Source organism: Mustela lutreola, chromosome 10 (assembly GCF_030435805.1).
Source record: "Mustela lutreola isolate mMusLut2 chromosome 10, mMusLut2.pri, whole genome shotgun sequence".
NCBI classification, from domain to species: Eukaryota; Metazoa; Chordata; class Mammalia; order Carnivora; family Mustelidae; genus Mustela; species Mustela lutreola.
The window spans coordinates 13,647,906-13,668,704 of NC_081299.1; the positions used below are offsets into that span (position 1 = coordinate 13,647,906).

Here is a 20,799-nt window from a genome sequence, read left to right on the forward strand (position 1 = left end):
GGCCTAGAAGACCCTCTCCAACTGGCTTTCATTTAGAGGAGACCTGATTAGACACAAGAGCCCATCTCTCTTCTGTAGACCGGGGGCCTGGAATTTTGAAGAAGCCTGTAACTCACATTTCTCCCGGCTCACAGACGACAGCATTTGAAGCCGTTAGTCCTGGAGCCGGGGTAATTGTAGCTGGGGGAAAAAATCATAACATTACCCAGAATATTCTTAGTGGAAGGGGCACTCGGAACACATTTAAGAGCTTAAATGGAGGCTGTTTGAAAAAAGACAGATGGACAGGAACGGTTAAGATTTCAAAAGTCAGGCCTTTCATTTCCCTCAGAGAATGCTTTTTGTTTGAGCTAACAGGTTTCAAACAGTGCTGCTGGCAATGGTCACGCCATACGGATCTTATTTAAGCAAACGATCAAGCACAGTTAGGATGGAAGTGTGTGGAGAGAATCAGAAGACCTTGAAGTTTTAGACTGAAAAGAGAAAAAGGAAAGAACAGTCCTGTGCCCTGACACCTGGGACCCCTCTTAGACTGAGGTTCCCCCAGACCCCTTGGCGGGGCCCCAGGAATGCGGGAGTCAGTCGGTGGGGCAACCCGCAGGGCTGCAGGCACCGAGTCCTGGGAAGCCTGGTGAGGCGTGGACGCCGGCTCTGGAAATGACTGCAGACGTCCACGGGCTGCTGGGGACAGCTGCCGTCCACAGCGAGCTGGAGTTTTCAGAACAAGCAAGCCAGAAATACAGTGATGACATTGGGGGAGCAAGACTCAGATCAACGATCGCCCCCCTGGGAAGCTGCCTCTGAACCCCAGGGCTGGACGGGCCAGCTGTCCCTCATTGCTATGTCGTCTGGTCTGTCAGACCACTTAGGGCCACCAGACTTCTGTCTAGCGGGGACTGGACCTGGCGCTATGCCCACGACCCACAGTGACTGGCCCTTCCGGGGGAACCCGATCTAGCCCAGGGCTGCCTCAGCACCTCTGGGACAGGTGGGGGAGCCACGCGTCCACCTCATCCTGCCCCCGCTCCTGGAGCTTGGGGCTCTCCGCAGCCCACTGGACATCTCAGGTTTACAATGTCCCCAGACCAGCTCCTCACAGAGTCTTCCTCACCTCAACCCACAGAGGGCCCTCCGTTCTAGCTGCTCAGGCCAGAAGCCTTGCAGTCACCCCCCACCGTTCCCCCCATCCACGGGCGCCTGCCGCCGGCACTGCTCTCAGAACAGACCTCAAGTCCGATGAAGGCTCGCCATCGCCCCTCGGTCTCTGGTCTGCACTAGGCCTCAATCTACTCTTGATCTAACTTCCATTTGAAGCTGGCACGGGGACACGATCACAAAACATCTGTCTGGTCTCTCCGAGAAGTCAGCACTACTAAAATCTCTGTAATTCACACCAAGCTCTGTGCCCTTCGGCACGTGGAGTCTATCAACTCTCGTAACCCTGGTGACTCTGTGCTGCGCCCTCTGGCCTCACCTCCTGCTCCAGCCTTCCTGCCAAGCTCTAGCCCAACCGGGACTTTACACCTGGAGGCTCTCCTCCCATACCGCGCATGGCCTGACTTCCTCATCTTCCAGTCCGTTTCAAGCGTCCCGCTAACAGGGGCGCCTCCCTGACTTCCCACCCCGCCTCTCCTTCCCCTTTTCCTTTTTTATTTTCCTGACTCACTTTCCCCATGCTCTACCACTTCCGCTTTTGCTGGCGAGCTGGCCTCCTCACTGGGATTGCAGCTCCACAGAAGAGGGACTGAGACTAGAGCCCGCATACACGGTACAGGCTGACAGAGGGTACCGCACGTTCTGCTGGAGGAACAAATGCTCTCGTTTCCGGATGATACGGGAGGAAGCCAAAGACCAGAAACAACAAGGAACTTGTCAAAGGCCTCAATGCCTCAGGGAGGGGGAAGTGCTGGTTTGGAGCTGACATCAGCTGACTCTGCCTGCTCCCCCAGAAGAACGTTAAGCTGGACCTTTAAGACCCAGCCTGGGTTCTATGGCCTCTAAATTAGAAACCTAAAGCAGACTGCATTCCTCTGCCATTCTCCAAGGCACTGACCTCAACCATCCATCACAGAAATGCTGGAGGGTTTAAGGATTCCTGATCTTTTTTAACAGGAAGAATGCCTAGACACCCTTAAACACCTAGTTCGCACACCACCTCCTTCAGCAAACTTTCCAGGAGTTTCCCCAGCCTCTTCCATGCTCTCCTCCAGTTCCAAACAAGCCTGGCCCTGGAGGCCTCAAACAAAACACATGGCCAGCAGCCGCGAGGAGCATGTCCTGGTCTAGCGCAGGGACCGCCCAGTGTGGGGACAAATGGCAGCCTTGTCATCTACAGCCCTCGGCACGGCGACAGGAAGAGAAAGGAGTCCCGTATTTGTTGGACAAAGCTTCATTCGACATCCCTCGCCCACACAGGTCATCCTCGTGCTCCAGATCCCCACACCGGGTACATCCTGTACCTCGTGACCTCAACACGACTTCGTGCAACTTCTGTGCCATGACAAGGGCCTTCTCCTGTCAGTCCAGAAGCTCTGCCAGGGCTGGGGCCCTCTGTTCCTTGCTGAGTCTCCAATGTTGACAGGAGGCCCTCCACAGACAGAGGTTGACTGGATGGAAGGACGGACGGGAGGAAGGGCAGAAAGCCAGAGAGGCGAGGGCTGATGGGTGCTCACCTGTAGGAGTCCCCATCTCTGTTGTAGTCACACAAAAGGTAATCCTTTCCCACCACCTTGTCTCTGGCGATTTTCAGGGGCTGGTCAACAGAAGACAGGAGATCTTCGCACAGACTGGGGACCTGGCGGAAAGAAAGGAAAAGGCAGAACCGGGGTTAGAACAACACGTCCAACCCAGGTTGGCTAATGGCAACTGTGACCACATCACGGTCAGCACATTGAACATCTGGCCCCTGGTCCTCTGCCAGAGTCATGGGCCTGTTCTGTTCTTTTCCACATGTGTCTGACACCAACTGTGTCCTTCCATAAAGAAATCTGTTCTTGAATTACAGTGGAGCAGGATTCCCAACACAGCCTGCCTTCCAAACCTGCGTGCAGCTCTAATTACCTGGTCGCCAGGGTGGTCTGGTACGGTTAAGAGTGTTTGTGCCTGGTATTGGTCTCTGGTGGGCAAAGTGCAAGCTCAAGTCCTGAGAAGAAGGTAAACATATGAAATACCAGGAATCCAAAGAACTCGGAGAATAACCCGTCCGTGCTCAAGAACTCCCAAGGGCTCCCATGCTGGGTGGAGTTTCCAACACTTTCCAGGCCCCTGGCCAAGCACTACCAGGCCGGCTCGCACAGTTGCCCCTACCTGCCTCAAAGGGAGCTGCACACTGGCCTGGCCCCGCGCCGAGCTCCGGCTGGCTTGTCTCAGGTGGACCCACGTGGAGCCACGTCACCGAGGAGGAGGGTGGCCCCGGGGCCTGGGCCAGGCAGGGCTGACTCCCAGGGCAAATCCTGCCCAACGGGACCCAGGGCTCCACCAGTAACCGGGCTGCCGGCCTCTTCCTCCCAATTCAAACATCCATTTCCACCAAAATATTCCAGGAAGGGACGGCAGCACTTTCAGAAACGGATTCCGCTGGGCTTGAGTCACTTCCATGCTGTATTTTCAACGTGCTGACTTACTCGTTTCACGGCCCCAGGTTTATGGAGGCCCCACCATATCGTTTACCAGGCCAGTGGCTGCCAACTGCACCAACAGCCCTTCCGAATGGAAAAGTTAGATCATACGGCAAAGATACCCAGAAGAGCCTGGCAGCAGGCGGCGGACTGCTACAGCAGTTCCAGAAAGGCAGGGCAGGGGACAGCCACGTCCTAGACCACCTGGTGTCTGTGGGCTTCCCCAGGACCCTCTGCTGAGCCCCAAGATACTTCAGAACAGCTCGCCAGGACCCAACCAACATGACTGGAGGATGGAGACCTTGGCTCACCTGAGCTCTGGCCTCCATGAGACAACCGGTTCCCTCTACACGGGCGGGTGCGGGTACTCCAGCCCTGCAAGGAATGTGCACCCACTAAATCCCGCACACAACCTGCGATGCCCGCCTGCATCTCCTCGCCTTGAACACACACACACACACACACGGCTATTTTTTCCTTTTGAAATTTTATTTTTAAATCATCTCTACAGCAAACATGGGGCTCGAACCTACCCAGCATCAAGAACTGCGTGCACCACTGACGGAGCCAGCCGGGCGCCCCCAAACAGGGCGATTTCAAAGTGAGTTTTGGTGATGAGCACGTCAACCCCCACACCCCCACCACCATTTTCCAAGTGTCTGCTGTGTACCATGCATTAAGCTGGGCCAGAGTTCACTCTCACTGTGTGAAGTGCGCGTGTATTATGCCCATTTTGCAGACCGCAGACAGCGGAGGCCCAGAGTTATTGAGCTGCCCCAGGCCCACACAAGAAGCAAGCAGTAGACACTCAAACTCTGATTTAACACAGTCATGAAGAGGAAGGATAGTGACTGCCGAAGGCACACTGTGGCGGCAAAGACTCTCCCCACTCAGCAACTGATGGCCACAGAGCCTGGAAGAAAGTCCCGGCCAAGAAGAGGACTCAAACAGCTCCAGGCCCAGGGCGGCTGGGATTTGGAAGCAGGCCTGCTTTCCTGCGCAGGCCCCAGTGAAATGGCCCCAGCCCCTCAATGCCAGCCCGCCAGACCAGCCCTCTCCGGAAGCACCATTTGTTCTCTTGGGCTGCTGCCTTAGCTTACCTGCTGGGCCCTGACTCCTGCCTAGAACCCTGCTCTAACCAGCTGGGGCCCTGGCACTATCGGCTTAATTTCCCTATCTGTGATTTGGGGCAATCAAATGAGACCACGCATCCGGCGTTCAGTTCGGCGCCTAGCCCAGGGTGTGGTGGGGGCGGGGTGGGGGGGATATACACACAAGCTAGTAACAGACACCGAGGGGCCCACTCTCCCTCCTCTGTACTCCGTGTCATGCGCTGTCTGTGATTCTCCGATGGCAACATCAGTCTGGGTCCCATCTGAGTTCAACACACCGCTCCAGGCCTTGGATACAAATGGACCTTTTAGAATCCAGTTCTGAAATGCTCTGCTTAGGCCCAGCTGTCCGTCCTGCTACTCTGCAGCTCCACCGCCTGACCCAGGAAAGCTTGTGAGCTAATGGGATTTGGTACAAAGCAGGCTAGCCCGCACCACTGCCCAAAAGGTTAACCCACGAATTAGAAGTATTTCAATAATTTCTTCCTGGCACTTATATGGACTGAAGAGGGTTTTAAATTTATTTGCTATCTCACATCCCCTTCCCCAGAACGGAGATTTTGCTGGAGGCGGGGGCGGGGCCTGGCAGCATCGCTGGGGCCCACGTTCCAGGGAGCGCGCCACACAGAGTGCGCCGCGTCCGGGCCCGGGACCGAGCCTCCCAAACACCAGTCTGCTTTGTTTTCAAGTCTGTGAGCTGGTGTACAGTAAGGACATTTATCAGAAGAACTGGTCGTCAAAAACTGAACTTAGAAGGATACCAGCGACCAACTTCACTTGTGGTTTCTCATGTATGCATTGTGACGTAGTGCAGAAGCCCTAAGACGAGAGAGCTGGCATTGTAACTCATGCCCTGTGCTTTTATCACTACCCGGGCAGCACAGCAACGGTGGCGAGACTGGGAACTGAGCGACTGGGCTCCAGCCTCCGCGCTGGTGGCTCGCGTGCCCAACACAGTGAGTGAGCGTCGCTGGAGACCGACTGCTGTTGGTCTGTGACATGGACGTCACTGCTCTGTGAAAATACCGCAGGTAAAGAAAGATTATAAACAAAATGATATAAAATCCTTCATACAGTTAAATGTATTCATCCTTTATTTGGAGAATACCTTTTTGGGGGCAGGGTATTAAGATGCCTTTAATGTTATGAAATGAGAGGTTTTGATTTCTGTTTTAAAAGCTGGCGACCCCATGCCCTATTCTTCTTTTGTTTTCTTTCTCCACTCCCCCCCACCCCGCCTTAAAAAAAAAAAGAAGAAGAAAGTTTCTGGCCTGTGAAATAAAAAAATGTGGCAGCCACTGGTCTAGAAAATGGGATCCAGCCCTCCCCGCCGTCCAAGCAGATCAGGGTAACTTTCAAGGTCAGGGTAAAGCACCGGATGAGACTCCACTCCTCCCACACTGTAACTCAAGGTCTTCAAAGTACAGAGCTAAGGCAGGGGTGCAGCGGGTGGGTCTGCAGTGCCGGGTGTCCCCAGCGGCCGCTCCTGCTCCCTCCCCAGCCTACCTTTCCTGTTCGGTCACGAAACTTCTCGATCCCACGAGGTCTGGGCAAAGCTGACCTCCACCCCACTGCTGCCCGGTTTGGGGCAACAGCAGCAGGCCCGAGGAGAGCATCCGCGTGAGCTTCTGAGCTCCCCCATCCCACCACCCCTGAAGATCTGTGACTGGGCGTTCAACGTCCACGGCCAGGTACTAACCAACCCCAGAAGAACAAGCATCTGCACTGTCACCACAAAATTACAGCAGCGCACAGACAACCACGGGGAACTCCTGGGGCGCGGGGGGACGTGTCCTTCTGTGAGGAGCATCTGCGACATGCTACGGCCGGCCGGTTCTTCACCCAAGCAAGTACAATTTTTGGCTTTTGGATCAACTTTCAAGTTGGACCATATTTTTGTATGCCACTCCCTTCCAGCAGTCCTGTGTCTTTGATCAGAGATCAAGTGTTCTGGAAGAATCCTCTTGCTGTCGTCACGGGGACCGAGAAGTGGAGATGACACGGCGTGCCCAGATTTGTACCAGAGCAGCTGCCCGAGCGTGCGTCAGTCACGATCTGGCACGCCACCCGCCAACCTTACTCCCATACCATCCCCCCCCACCGCCCCCCGCAGCCTCCCACCCCCATCCTGCCCTGTTTGCAGCTCTCTGCACATGCCAGTAAGCACATGTGTTCTTCTGCCTAAAAATATCCTCCCTTAAAGGTTTGCGGGAGAAAATACACCACTGGGCAGTTCAACTTTAACTTCAGACACACGGCGACTCTGAACTACGTGCCGTATGTTTTCATTTGCTAAATCCGGCAACCCAAACCCATTCTTCTCTCAAATCGAGGACCCTTCAGAACCCAGCCCAAACTCTGACTTCTTGACCAAGATGCCATATTCTTTGGAATTCCTGTAGTAACGCAGATGTCAACGGAAGCCCAAACGCTTTGGGGAGGGCCGTTCTAATCCTGCCATCAGCTATCACTTTCCTCCTCCCTGGCTACTCACTGTTCTTGGAGTCTGAGTGCTGACTCTGAGCCTAGAGAGGCAGAGCCCCGTCCCTCGACCCAGCCCAGCGACACGCAGGGGGTGGTGGGGGCTCCAGCGGGTCTGCTGACTGCTTGGAGGTCCTACCGTAAACTCCGAAGAAAGGCCGTTTATCTCTGCCGTCCATTAGTTACCAGCACTCTCCAGACTCAAGCCCCAAGGCTACCCCCCACTCAGTCCTGTCAAGTGCTTAGGACAGTGGAAGAAATCCCATGAAGTCTCCAGGATCAGGAGTTTGCAGGGCAATTTAAATGAAAGGACGGGTCCAAACAAAGTTCACCGCGGGGAGCTCGTGTCATCGGCTCCGCTGCCTCGGAGTGAGAACATGTGGTTGGTGCCGACACCCGAGGGCCGGATGGTTTCTGTCCAAACTGCCCATGTGAACCGCTTAACAGCCTTTGTGAGGAATGTTCGGGTAACACCAAAGCTGTCAGATCAGTCCAGGCTGTTGGGGGAACTTGAACTTAATTCTAAGTGACTTGGAACTGTAAACAACACTTCACTGGCCCGAGCACCATCCTGGTGGAGTGGGGTTCAGGGCTCCACGGGTTCATTTCTCCACTGCCCGGAACTCCCCTGAGGCCACACCCCAGGGAGCAGGGAGCGCCATGCCCCCTACACCACCACCTGGCTCCCTGGTGTGTGGTGGGGGCGGGGGGGGGGGGCGGGGAGAGGGAGGCGGGGAGCGCAAGGGGAACAAAGTGAACTGGGACAGGGAGGGAAAAACCCCAGGAGGGATGTCCTGAGCCCCAGCCACGGGTGATCCTCTAATAATAATGAGCACAAGGATGAGCAGGACGCCACAGCCCGCCCCTGGGAGTGCATGCCAGGCACCGTACCACAGCCTCTCCCTGTAACACCTCCTTTAATCTTCAAAATACCCCTTGATGTCGAACAGTTAGAGAATCCTTATTTTTTTTTACTTTTTGAACATTTTATCATTTGAGAGAGAGAGAGAGAGAAAGCGAGCGCGCGCACGCGAGAGCACAAGCAGGGCCAGGGGCAGAGGGAGAAGCAGATTTCCCACTGAGCCGGGAGCCTGATGCAGGGCTCGATCCTAGCACTCTGGAATCCTGACGTGGGCCAAAGGCAGCCGCTTAACCACTGAGCCACCCAGGAGCCCCGAGAACCCTTATTTTAAAGAAGGGTAAGCTGGGCCTTGGAGAAAGAACGTGCCCGAAGTCACAGAACTACTTGCGAGAGAGCTGAGACAGGACATGCGAGATACAGAACAGTTCGGTTATGAAAAAAATCATATCCACTCTTGCTGCTGCCCCAAACTGAAGGCTTTTTCTACTGTCTAACCCAACAGCAGATCACATGAAAAGAGATACAAATCAGAAGCTTCCGGCCGCAAGCGAGGTTCGTGCCTGTGCCGCCACATGGTTCTACTTTGCCTCTTCTCCTTCTCCATTAGTTATTAATGTTGAAAACAACTGTTCAACCAGAAAAAGAAACTTGAGATGAGCCCCTTAAAAAAGCACAAAAGCCAGACCAGTTCAACTGCACGGATAATCCAATCCACGGCACCCCTATCCTTAAGAAGTGCACCCTTGTGCCTCGATTTCTTAAAAAAAAAAAAAAATGGCCAAATGCACACATTTCGTCGTTTGATCTGCCCGCTGGCTGGGAGCCCACCACCAGAGAGATAAGAATCAAAACCAGACCCTGCTCGCTGGGTCGCACACTTGGCCGAGTGACGCTGGTGAAATCGCGGCTGGGGGAGGCCTTGCCGGCCCCGCACCCCCTTCCCAGCGCTGGAAGCGCGGGCTCCCTGGTGGCTGAGTGTCAGGACATAGGAGCTCCCGGCGGCCAGCAGAGGTCTCTGCTTACAGGTGGGTTGGTTTTATTTTTTCTAAGCCTACAAACTTTCCCCTTTTTTCCTTAATGAAAATAAACAAACATAAAAATGAAATGTAAGACCAGAGAGGGCGTTTGTAGCGACACACATTCTGGTGTAAGAAACAATCTAGTGTGTGGCATTCTGGAAAACACCAACCTTGAAATCAAACACGAGTTCAAATCCCTGGTTTGCCACTTCCTGGCTGAGTGTACCCTTCCTTAACCTCGGAAATGCCGTGACGGTACCCGCCTCCAAGAGATTCATTTTGCTCGGTGCATGCCAGGTACCCACGCCAGGGAGATGCTAGGGGCCAAGGACAGTGGCGGGCAAGGCAGGCACACACAGCCGAAAGCATGCTCCGGCCACTGGACACCGACAGGGCACAGAACCAGCAATGGTTCTGTGCTGTGGGGCCCTCTGCCCACCCAGAGCCCTCCAGCCACGCCTGGACCTCAGCAGGGACCCTGTGCCTGCAGCCCAGCGCCAAGCAAGAGGAGAGACAGGCACTGTGTACTTCAGTCCTCCACTCCCAACCACACACACACACACACAGGTGGGGGCGCCGTCCCGCCCGCACCTTTCAGATCCAGCCCTCTTCCAATTAAGCTAGCCCTTGACTCTAAGAATGCTATTCTTCAAATGAAAGCACTGACTGTATCCTTCGTTAGATATCTGTAAATTGTTAAGCTGCGGGATTAACGAGAATAGCATTCGAAGGACGTGTGAATGGAAGCAGCAATTTCCCTATTTGGGAAACATGACAACGCAATGACCCAGGTGCACCTCAGGGCCAGGAGGCTGGTGCAGCAGACCAAGCGCCTGCTCACAACAGGCACACACAACTGGTCGCTAGTGGCACAGTCCTCAGGGCCTAAATGAAGCTGCCTAGCAGGGCAAACACCAGGAAATCTTTTTTTTTTTTTTTTAATTTATTTGACAGACAGAGATCACAAGTAGGCAGAGAGGCAGGCAGAGAGAGAGGGGGAAGCAGGCTCCCTGCTGAGCAGAGCCCCCCGATGCGGGGCTCGATCCCAGGACCCTGGGATCATGACCCGAGCCGAAGGCAGAGGCCTTAACCCACTGAGCCACCCAGGCGCCCACCCAGGAAATCATTTTTGATCAACAAATATTTTATTCTACTTAGAAACAAATTTTTCACATGCCACAAACAACAAAGAACTTTCTCAAGAAACAAGTCCCTGCCAGCTTCCTTTCCTCAGGCAGGTGCCCCAAACCACCCCACAGATAAATAATAAGGGCGAATTTCCTGGGCTGGGTTTCAGCCATTCATGCTCCAGCCTCCAAAGCTCTGCCTTCTAGAAGCTCACAGCCTGGAATAAGAGGCCAGAAGTTTTCTAAAGCAAGGGTCAGGAAGGGGCAAAACAAAGAGAAGGCAAATTGAAAGGAAAAATTAAAATCGCTATCTGTGAGTCAACCACAGGCAGGCACACAAGGCTCCTGTTGTCCGCATGTAACCCTACGCTTCCCTGAAGAGGATGAACCAGCACTTGGAGCCTAATTAAATTAACTGTTCCCTGGCCGGGGGCACGTCTCCTCCCCTGGTGGAGGGAAGTCAAGAGAAGTCAGGGTCCTTCTAACCCGCCTGCTCCTCTTAATTAAGGCCCTGTCCCTGAGGAACAGAGCACAATACACAAACACCTTCACGAAGCCGGAGGCCACAAAGTCACCAGATAGAAGTCTCAGTAGCCTCGGTGTGAAGTGCCTGCAGCCTGGGCCCCACATCCTACACGGTCCATCCCGACCCAGGCTGCTGCTCTTCCCCCGGGGGGCCTAATGACCCCTGCCGCCTCCAGGTAGCCAAGCCTCAGAGAGGAGATGGATCCCCAGCCTATGCTCTTCCAGGCCACAAGGCCTTGTAGCGGGCCTTGCAAGGGTCCTTCTCCTCCAGACAGGGGTGGAGCCCAGAACTGGTGGGGCTCCCAGCGCTGCCGACATGGTCCCTCGTGCAGAGTTCTGATCTTCGGAAGTCCGAGTCGGACTCCGGGGGAAGCAGGCTCCCTGGAGGTGGGACCGGGGGCTGGCCGGCTGGGGCTGAGGGTGAGCATGCCCAAGAGGGATGGTGAGGACTGGGGATGGCACTGCAGCCCCCCAGTTAGACGGAGACTCAAGTTCTCAGCCCTGGGGGAATGGGCAACCACCGTGCAGAGACCATGGGGCTGGTGCCGGCCCCCACAGGCTAGCACGGACACAGAGCCATGGCTGTCCTGCGGGACCTCTTCACTGCTAAGGGATCACTGCATTGGCTGCGTTCTTTCAAATCACTTCAGATCTTTCGGGGGAAATGACCAGGTGAAAACTACATTAAACAACCTGTTCAGAATACAATCTTTTCACGAAGGCCCTGTGATTTCAGGGGCGGGACAAGGGACCTCCAGCCTCATTTCTGGCTGCATCGGCTGGGACCCTGGCAGCGGCAGTCGTTCTCCGAAGGCTCACCGCGCACCAGGCACCCCTCTGAGCTCCCTGCACGTGTGCTCACTTGCCCATCACGGTGGCCCCTCAGGACGCGGTGGCCCTCCTGTGATCCTGGGAAAGACCCTGAGCCCTCGGCCTGGAGAGCGAGCGCGGCGCGAAAACATCTCCGCCAAAAGAATCACCAGCTGGACAGTGGCAGAGAGCAAGTGCCCGGCAAAGGGGGGGTTTTGCGTGACTGGGTCCCCGTGAACCTCCCTCCTCACGGCCGCCTGAGGGAAAGGCAGCAAGGTGTCCCAGCGGAAGGCAAACGAAGGATCAGCCTGCTCCCTCGTCCCTGGGCATTCAGGTTGGGGCCAGGCCTCAGGCTTTGGAAAATACACGTCTCAAAGCCTCCAGGAAATGAGATTCTGCTGCGGAACCCTGACAAAGGGCATGTGCTCCCTGAACGAGAAGGGAGCTGCGAGATGGGCCGCACTGGTGAGACGTAGGAAGGGGCTCCGATGCCAATCGGGGACAAACAGCTGGAGAGTCATCTGTGTGTCCTGGCCAAGGGACAGGTCTCCAGAGTGTGTGCGGCAGGTGAACCAAAAAGCAAGTCCACCCCAACCTGCCGAGCGCCCCCCCCCCGCCCGCCCCACGAGCCAGGCCCTGTACAGCACCCCCGCCCCCGGGAGGAGCCACCCGCCGCTGTTCCCCACCCCAGGAGGCCGATGACCCTGTGAAGCAGCAGCAGAGGCTCAGAGCCACTGAGTCACAGACCACCATTCTGGCTCTTTCCACCACACATTCTCCCCCAAACGCTCAGGATCACAAACTTATCAACAGCCCTAACAGTCCACCAAAGTTCCAGTGAGGCCGCTGGTTCCTTCCGAGTGGAACTGTTCGTGCTGTTTTGTTTGCGTGTGTGTGTGCCTGAGCGGGGCTGGAGGCCGGCACGGATGGGCCACGTTCTGGGAGGCATATGCACAAGTCAGGGCGTTTTTCCCCTTCTCTTAGCATAAAACCATTTTGGCTGGCTGGCCACGACGTTTCCCACTGGATTCCTTCCACTGGATGGAGGTCTCATCAGGTTTTGTTTTAATTTCACTGAGTCATCCAAAGAAAATGACTACCATGGAATAAAAAATATAAAATCTGTAATTCTTTCTCCTGGGGAGAAGTCAGCTCTGCTTTGGAGCCACCGATGGTGTCTTCCTTGGCGGGGGTCTTCAGGACCAAGAGCTCCTCTCCACTTTGGCTCTTAAGAGGTAAGACCCACCGAACTGTACGGGGAGTTATATACAGTTCCTACCCTCCAGGAGCTCCAAGTCCAGGAGGAGAGAGAGCACAAACAATGCACCCACATACTATGTGCCATGGAGACGAAGAGGAGGGCCTAGAGCCCCCCAGGAGAGAAAGAGCTGGGGGTCCAGGCAAGACATGTGAGGAGCTAACACAGAGCTGAGTTATAGAAGGTGAAGCCCGAGTGTGGTGCCAAATCACGGTGAAGCCTGTGGGACCGAGGTGCAGATGGGGTGCCCCCCAGGTCACGGGAGCATGGCCCAGGGTACAGACAGCTGCACAACTCTGAACATGCTAAAAACCACTGAAACGCACTCCTTCAAAGGGTGAGTGTTACACGATGTGTAAAAACGTCCACAAAGACGTTTTTAAAAAAAAGAAAAAGAAGTGAATCAAGAGAGAATGTCCCACGTGGAGAGCACAGGTACATCCAAGGAACTCCAACTTCGGTGCGAATGCAAAAATATCAGTTTGGGTTTTCAGGAGAGAATACAAGTTTGGGTTCGTCAGCAGAGGCTCTGGGCATCAGGCTCCCGACGGCAGTGTTGCCTTTCACTTCGTGTTCAGTAGCTCCTGGACTAGTGACCCTCGCAACCCAGAGCTTCCCATGTCGGAATAAATAAATTAACATAACACATTGTAGGGACGCACTGTTGGCCTGAAGTCAGAGCTGGGTCTAAAACGAAATGGGGATAGATCACTCGATGGTCCTGTTTCCTCATCTCTAAAATGGGCCAACTGACTCAGATGTGTCTCTCAGTTCTCGGAGGCAGAGAGGAGACGCCTGGTAGGATGCTGGTGGGGGTGGGGGGCTCAGGGTGGCAGGGATAAGGGGAGGCCCACCCACCACTCTCTACTTCGTGGAAGTTTTGTGTAAGACTTAGCTTGAAAGAGGGCTCTACCGATTTAAGAAATGTCTGAAAGCCACTGGACCAAACGACCAGCAAGGTTCATTTCAGCCTTAAGTTCCTGCAAAGTCTCAGAGCTGAAGACAGTCTATGTACTTAGCTCTCCGCCTCTCTGGGAGACGGTTCTGCGAGCTCATCAGAAGTTTGTGACGGTCCTTCTGAAACTAAACACAGCATCTACTGAGCGAGGCGCTACGGGTGATCCGAGAGGGAATAAGAGCTAAGCCCGCCCCCTGCGGTGCCGAGCCTCGGGACCCAGACACAGCCTGAGGGAGAAGAACTTAAGGAACGGCTTCTGAGCACAAGGGTTCTGCCCCTCAATTCCAACTCCAGGTCCTTCAGAAATTTCTCTCTTTGCACACAGAACCTACATTACCCCTCTGCTCTCTTTCAGGAGTGATCTCCCACCCACCCAGCCTCCCACTAAAAGGAAGTCCAGGCTTTCCCACAGCCCATGATACAGATACCAACATTGGTGTGCCCTTCAATCATCGGAGACCTGGTCACTGAGAGCATGCCACTGGCTTTTAAGGGACTGGCGAACAGACACGCGTCAGAATCCCCAGCCCCTGAAGGACAGGCAGGCTGCTCCACGTCCCCGTCCAGACTCCAGACCTACTTAAAACGCCAGGGAAAGCAGGCTGGGCCCTGTTCTCAAGTGCTCTGAATCTGTTCCCCGAACCCGACGTGTGCTCCAGGGTGACCCAGGCATGCCTCGCCCAGGGCCAGTGCCTGCCAAGCTCTCAGGAAGGAAATGCCTTCTGACTCTCCGGGTCCTGGGGAAACAGACTCTCTTTCCAACTCACTTTCCTGTCTTGTGTTTCTCACCCACCAGGAGGCAGGACCTAACCTACAGAGATACTGTTCAAACCTCCTCCGTGAAAGCTCCCCAAACGTGACCTAAACACTGCTCCCCGGGGTCTGGTGAGAATAGGATGCTACAGGGATCCCAAAACACAGAAGCCAGACAGACCCTCCCCGCTTTGGGCAAGGTAAGGCCAAGGAAGGGATCTTCGTGTGTTTCTGATGAATTATACCTCCCGACTCCAGCAGATAAGAACCCCGTTTCTTCTTCACCTTGGGACGCCCAGCTTCCTGCAGCTGGACCTGATCCTGACCTAAGTTGGATTCTTCTGGAACGACTTCTCTGATCTTGCAGTAGTACTGCCCCTCACCAGAACCACGGGAGGACTAAGCTCTTATTCATTTTTGCCCAAAAGGAAACCAAAGCAACACTCTAGTCCCTCAGGCATCCAGGAGTTTGACATCTGGGAGGCCCAGAGCTCCCAGTGCCACCTCCCAGGGCCTACATCAACGCTAACACAGACAATGACAGCGCACCTGCCTGAGTGACCCCGAAGAGACCTGGACTTTCCGTACACAGGCAGAACAGAAACTGGAGGAAAAGACTTCGCCAAACAAACATGGGGGCTTGCAAGGAGACTTGCTGAGTGGCAAGTTTTTTGGGAAAGATGGAATTTTAAACACAAACACAGGAGGGCAGAGATGTGAAGCAGAGGAGCTGTGCACACAGCTGGGCGGCCCTTTAATTAGGGAAAGGTTTGCAAAGCCTGTGGAGCGTTGGCCGATTTTCCCTGGGTCTCCGGAATGGAAAGAATGTGGAAGCCAATGGGGTGACCAACAAGTTCGCAGTCAGCTTGACACTCTCATTGAGAATGAACACCCCCCTCCTCCCCCACCGTCTGGTCCCCTGCCACCTTTCCAGCAGTTCTGGTGATCCATGCCTTAGAGCAACAGAGGACGACGCCCTGGTCTGGGAGGAGGTAGGCCGGACCTGCCCCATTCTAAGGGTGCCTCTCACCGCACACAGGAAAGCTCTTCTTCAAGGTGTTTTTTTTTTTTTTTCAAAGATTTTATTTATTTATTTGACAGACAGAGATCACAAGTAGGCAGAGAGGCAGGCAGAGAGAGAGAGAGGAGGAAGCAGGCTCTCTGCTGAGCAGAGAGCCCGATATGGGGCTCGATCCCAGGACCCTGGGATCATGACCTGAGCCGAAGGCAGAGGCTTTAACCCACTGAGCCACACAGGCGCCCCTTCAAGGTGTTTTAAGGCAGAAACCTAACTCCAGGGAAAACTAGCGAGGCCCTCCGCTCTAGGAACTGCATTTCTTGTTTGCAGATTAGTATATGGCACCTTCATAAGCATTTCCGTGGACTTGAATATCCTGTCCACGGAGAAAAGATGTGCAATAAAACAGAAAAACGTTATTCCCCACCTCCACCCGGGGGGAGCGCTCGCCTTTCTGACTCCCAGGTGGCAGAGGAGGAGCCGACGTCTTCCGCACACAGCCCGCACCCACGTCGCGGCTCTTCTCTACGGGACATCGCGTGTCCGATGTAGCCCTGGGGTCCGTCTTCTTAAACAGGGGCTTCAGCTCTGCTTTGAAGGACACCCTGTGCTCCCTGGAAGTTATGAGAAGTTCCCAAATCTAAGAAAGGTAACAAGGATCAGAAACTAAGGCAGAGACCCTGCGGCCCTTTGCCAAAACCGAAGAGCTAAGAGCTCAGGAAAATCAGGAAGCCGGGAGCCTACTACGGCTTCCTCTGGGAGCAGCAGCTGTTACCACCTGGAGCTGTGAGGGAGACAGCAGGTGCCAGAGCACCTGACCTGATTTGGAAAGCCCGAGGCCCCTGTGAGATCAGACAAGACAAAGGGGGTGGCAGTGACCGTTTCATGAAGCCCTCAGTGTCAACGAAGTCCACAGGGCCACTGCTTCTCAGGAAGGAACTGACGGGGGCTCTTCCGGTGGCAGGCAGGCTGGCTCGCGGAGCAGTTTAGGGAAGAGGCCCGTTTCCCAGCTCTAATCTTACACTCACAAATAATCAGTCGCTGTCTCTTCTATTACACAACTAGAAAGTCTCCGTGGCAACAAACGGGATCCTCAGTGCGACCACAGTACGCACCCATCACCTGCTTTTTGGCAAGAGCCCTTGACTGTGGCTCTACAGACACAAGCACTACCTTCCTCACCACTGGGACCCAGTGCTTCAGCGCAGGCTCTAGCCCTCACAAGGGGCCGGGCACGCCTTCCCTGGGAGTCCATCTGTGCCCACTCTGTGGATACAGAGGTGAACAGAGCGGACAAGATCCCTGCCCTCAGAGAGCTTCGTGAGCAGCAGTGACCAAGGGACAAGGGTGGGGGAGTGAGGCTCAAACAGAGATCTGAGATCAGCAGGGCTGGGGTAGAGAGGTGTTCCCAGGAATGGGCAGCACGTACAAAGATCCGACAATACTGGGCACAGGACCTTAGGGAAGCCCTAGCACATCGGTATGGTTGGAGGGGAAGGGACTTGGAGGAGGGAGGAGGGATGGGCAGGGCTCCAGTTCAAGAGTCTGTTAAACCCAGAATGTTCTCTGGGTTTGATCCTGATGACTCTGTGGGGTCATGGTGAGAACTGCATTTTGGAAAGGTTACTCCGGCTGCTGAGAGGGAGATGGGGTGGGTGGGGGGCCAGAGGCAGGGAGATCCAGAGGCTCTTAGAATAATCCAGTAACCCATGAAAGGGTAGTAGCAATCAGTGTGCACCGAACAGCCCTAAATGATAAACATGCCTTCGGCCGACAAGCTAGATGGGTAGCACTCCTTAGAAGCAATGGCCTTGGGCACCTGAAACCATGTCCCCAACGGCCTCCGGCAGCCAAGTTGCATCCAGTGCTCCCAGGGCCTCCCTCTGTGCTGAACTCTCAGCCGAGGTTCTTCCACAAGCCACATAACCTACTTCATGTGTTCTCAGCCAAGACCCGAGAGGTCAAGTACTCGAGGGGAGGGCATTGAAGTGCACCGGTCACTGTGAATGGACCTGGCGCGCCCCACTGCCCACTCCGCCCTGGAGGACAGCACCACCTCCCTGAGCCCGATCATGAAGCACTTGCCTGCTGCCCGCTGCACAAGAAAACGTGGGGCACTCTGGCAAGGGACACAGCCGTCCTCAGAAGGACAGCTGAACTGCAACAGGCCAGCTGCCCCAGTGCCCGTGTTTCTCCTACACGAACTACTTGCTCTCACAGAAGCCCACGCTCTTCATGTGCCCTGCAATGCCCCAGCACAGCCCCCTGATCCTCCCACCTGCCCTCCGAGGACGAGGTGAATTCACAACTCCCTGCGCTGTACCCACGGGGAAACGAAGGCACTGAGTGTGGAAGCGGCCTCCTCGAGGTCACCTAGGTCTCCTGGGGGTACGAGACCCAGCGGACTTGGGGTCTGCTGCCCCCGTGCGCCCCTGTCCCCTGCCCAGGCCACCAGCGCCGACCCCACAGAGCTGAGGCCTCTGAAGTCCTTCCAGCTTCTCATGGCATCGCCGCCCCCTTTCTCCTCCCTCCTCAGAGTCCACGGCTCAGAAGGTACAGATGGAGAGTCCTCCCTCTCGGGTCTGGGACGGGCAGGTTTACTGGCTCACCGATCATGACTTATTTTGCATCAGCAATGTGGCCCGGCACTGTGTGGACCCCGGGGCTATGGGGCAGCAGTGCTTCGGCCCCAGAGGCCCCCCCCCCCCCCCCCCGTGCTAGGAGTGTGGCACCATGAGGCAGCGCTTTCACCAGGCCCCGTGGACTGAGGCAGCCTGGATGTGGGGCTCCCCAGCAGGCAGAGTTCAAAGTGGGAAGGTGAACAAACGAGGCGCAAAAATGCTGGGGAAGGAGCAGGAGGCCATGTTCCAGGCCTGACGCAGCCCCTCACTCCCTTCTGACGTCTGGCACGGTGAGAATGAGGGAAAATCCACTTGTAGGAAGAATAATCATTTCCAGCCTGGGGCAAATCTCCGAAAGGGTTTCGTTCTGAACCCAGACGGTTATTTTAGCTTCCAGTTAGTAGTAATTAAGTGTGCCTACACATTCCAGAAAGAGGAGAGAGGGAGATCAACGATAATTAAACCTCTTCTGTGTTTGGCCTCGAATCTCTTCTCGAGTGGCCTGCTGTCAGACACTTATTCCAAAGCCTCCATCTCACACAGCTCCTACCAGCACCATCTGTAACATCAATTCTCGTCCTGGCATGAAGGTTTCAATTACACACAAGGTACCAGGCCCCCCAGGACCCGGGAGTCTGGAGTTTTACAAGCGCGCGGTCCCTCCCCGTTCTCCCGCATACCACACATCCAGAATCCGGTCGGGGACCATTTGCAAAGGGGAGGGCGCAGGGACAGCCCTTCCCAGGCCTCTCAAAGGCAGGCTCTGGGCCTGTTGTGATTGACAGGGTCTGTAATGAACCTTAATTGTGAGCGCAACAGGTCCAGGAAGGCAGCAACAGATGTGGCAACGCAGCAACTGCAAACGGCTTGACTAATGAACAAAAAGTGTCCCGCCTGATGAAGGCCAGTGACCCGAAAGAGGAGGGTGGAATCAGTCTTCACCCCTGCACCTTCTTCTAGAGCGCTGACTCTTTAATGCAAGCAATGGGAAGCCTGGAGGGGGGGGCGGGAGGGGGGCTGGAAGGCACCTGCCTCCACCCTCTTAACAGAAAGAGGCCAGGCAACAGCGCTACTTGGTGGCGGCATGCGGACCTGGGGGGCACATGATCCCCACCACAGCCACCTCCACCAGCATTTCTCTCTAACAATGGAAGGCGAGAACAAGTCTTCCTCTCAACAAGGGAAGGGGAAAGCTCCATTCTGCAAAGACTGAATAACCTCTTGCAGGTGCTAATAACTGTGGCGGTATCTGCTGGGGACCTGCAGCGACAAGGCAGAAGCTAATCCTGGAGAAGTGCGGGGACAGACAGCATGGTGGGAGGAAACTGGGCACATAAGTCTGACGGACCTGGGGTTAATCCGACCCTGCTACTCAGTAACGAGCTGTGAGGCTCTGGCTGACTTACTGAGCCGCTCTGTTTCATCTGTAAGGGGGGTGTGCTTTCAAGAAACCAAGCACGCGAAGGACCAAGAAAAGATTTGGCAGCTCACAGTTACCAGCCAACAACCAGGCAACTGGCAGAGCTTTCCTTCATCTGTTCAATGGCCACATCAGACTTGGGGCAAGAACCCTCCACGGACGGCTACCTCCTCTAAGCCCTACCGTGCCAGGAGCTCTACACACACCAGGTCTAGTTTTCAAGGGCAGTGACATCAGGCCTGCCCCCAAGATGAAGAAGCCACGACTGAGAAGTCACCCCGCTCAAACACGGGGAAGTCGAGGGCTCGGCTCAGCCAGGCCTTCTGGGCTCCAGGCGCTCACCCGCACCGGGTCTGGAGCTCCAGACATGCCAGACTCACAGGGGCCCTAACACTTCCCGGCCGAGAACTTGGCAGGCGCTCCATCTCTAAGCTTTCTGTAGCCTGACATACAAGGGGTATATGGGGAGGGGGAGATCTTTAAACAATCAGTCCGTGTCCAAGGAAATGTGCAGGATAAATGCGCACGCTGCTGCAAGCCCAGCCGAACACCCACGCCGCGGCTGGTGGCCCCTAGCAGGCCTACGTCTACATCGGGGCAGGAATAGGTAGGAGCAGGCGAGGGGCTGAAGCAGCCTCTGCGCCATGAGACGCCGATCAGGAGAGGCTGAAGGGGGACAGACGTGGGGCGGGGAGGCCCTCTGCTGGGTGACCCTGGAGGAGCCACAGATGTCGGCCTGGGGGCTGCTTCTCAAGCTGGGGAGGGGGTGCGTGGGGGTCACGCTGGCAGTGCAGAGGGGGAGACTAAAGAGACTGGGGCTCAGGCTGGGACCCCAGCAACCCTGATGGGATGGAAGGACGCGAAGGCACAGAGAACAGGAAACTGGACCCCAGAGGGGGCTCCTGAGGGTGTCGGGTCCCAGGTGGCCCATCCTGGATGACGTCCACCTGCCTGTGCGGCGCCTGTGGATGGCTGAAGTGAAGGCGATGAGCTGGAGGGAGCGGGGAGGCTGCGGGATCCGCCACCGGCTCCTTGGACAGATCGCACTCCCCACCGGCCCCACACGCAGCCACTGTGTCTGGCTCCTCCGCCAGGGCTTCCAAAGAAGGACTCTGAGTGTTGCGAATCCAGGGAGCTGAGCAGGGAGCACCGTGCCCACCAAAGCCCCCAGGGCAAGGAGGAGCAGAGAGGACTCACACAGGCCGGGAGCCCCCACTC

The 20,799-nt window shown here is 55.5% G+C and overlaps 1 protein-coding gene across 3 annotated transcripts in view; it reads right to left on the reverse strand.

The window, feature by feature from the left end:
* The window catches only part of CAPZB (capping actin protein of muscle Z-line subunit beta), a 127,264-nt gene that overhangs the window by 36,396 nt on the left and 70,069 nt on the right, over positions 1–20,799 (reverse strand). For all 3 annotated transcript variants that reach the window (XM_059137893.1, XM_059137891.1, XM_059137892.1), the window contains exon 3: positions 2,673–2,794. In XM_059137893.1, the coding sequence (XP_058993876.1) occupies positions 2,673–2,794 (122 nt within the window). The remainder of the gene's footprint in view (positions 1–2,672; positions 2,795–20,799) is intronic.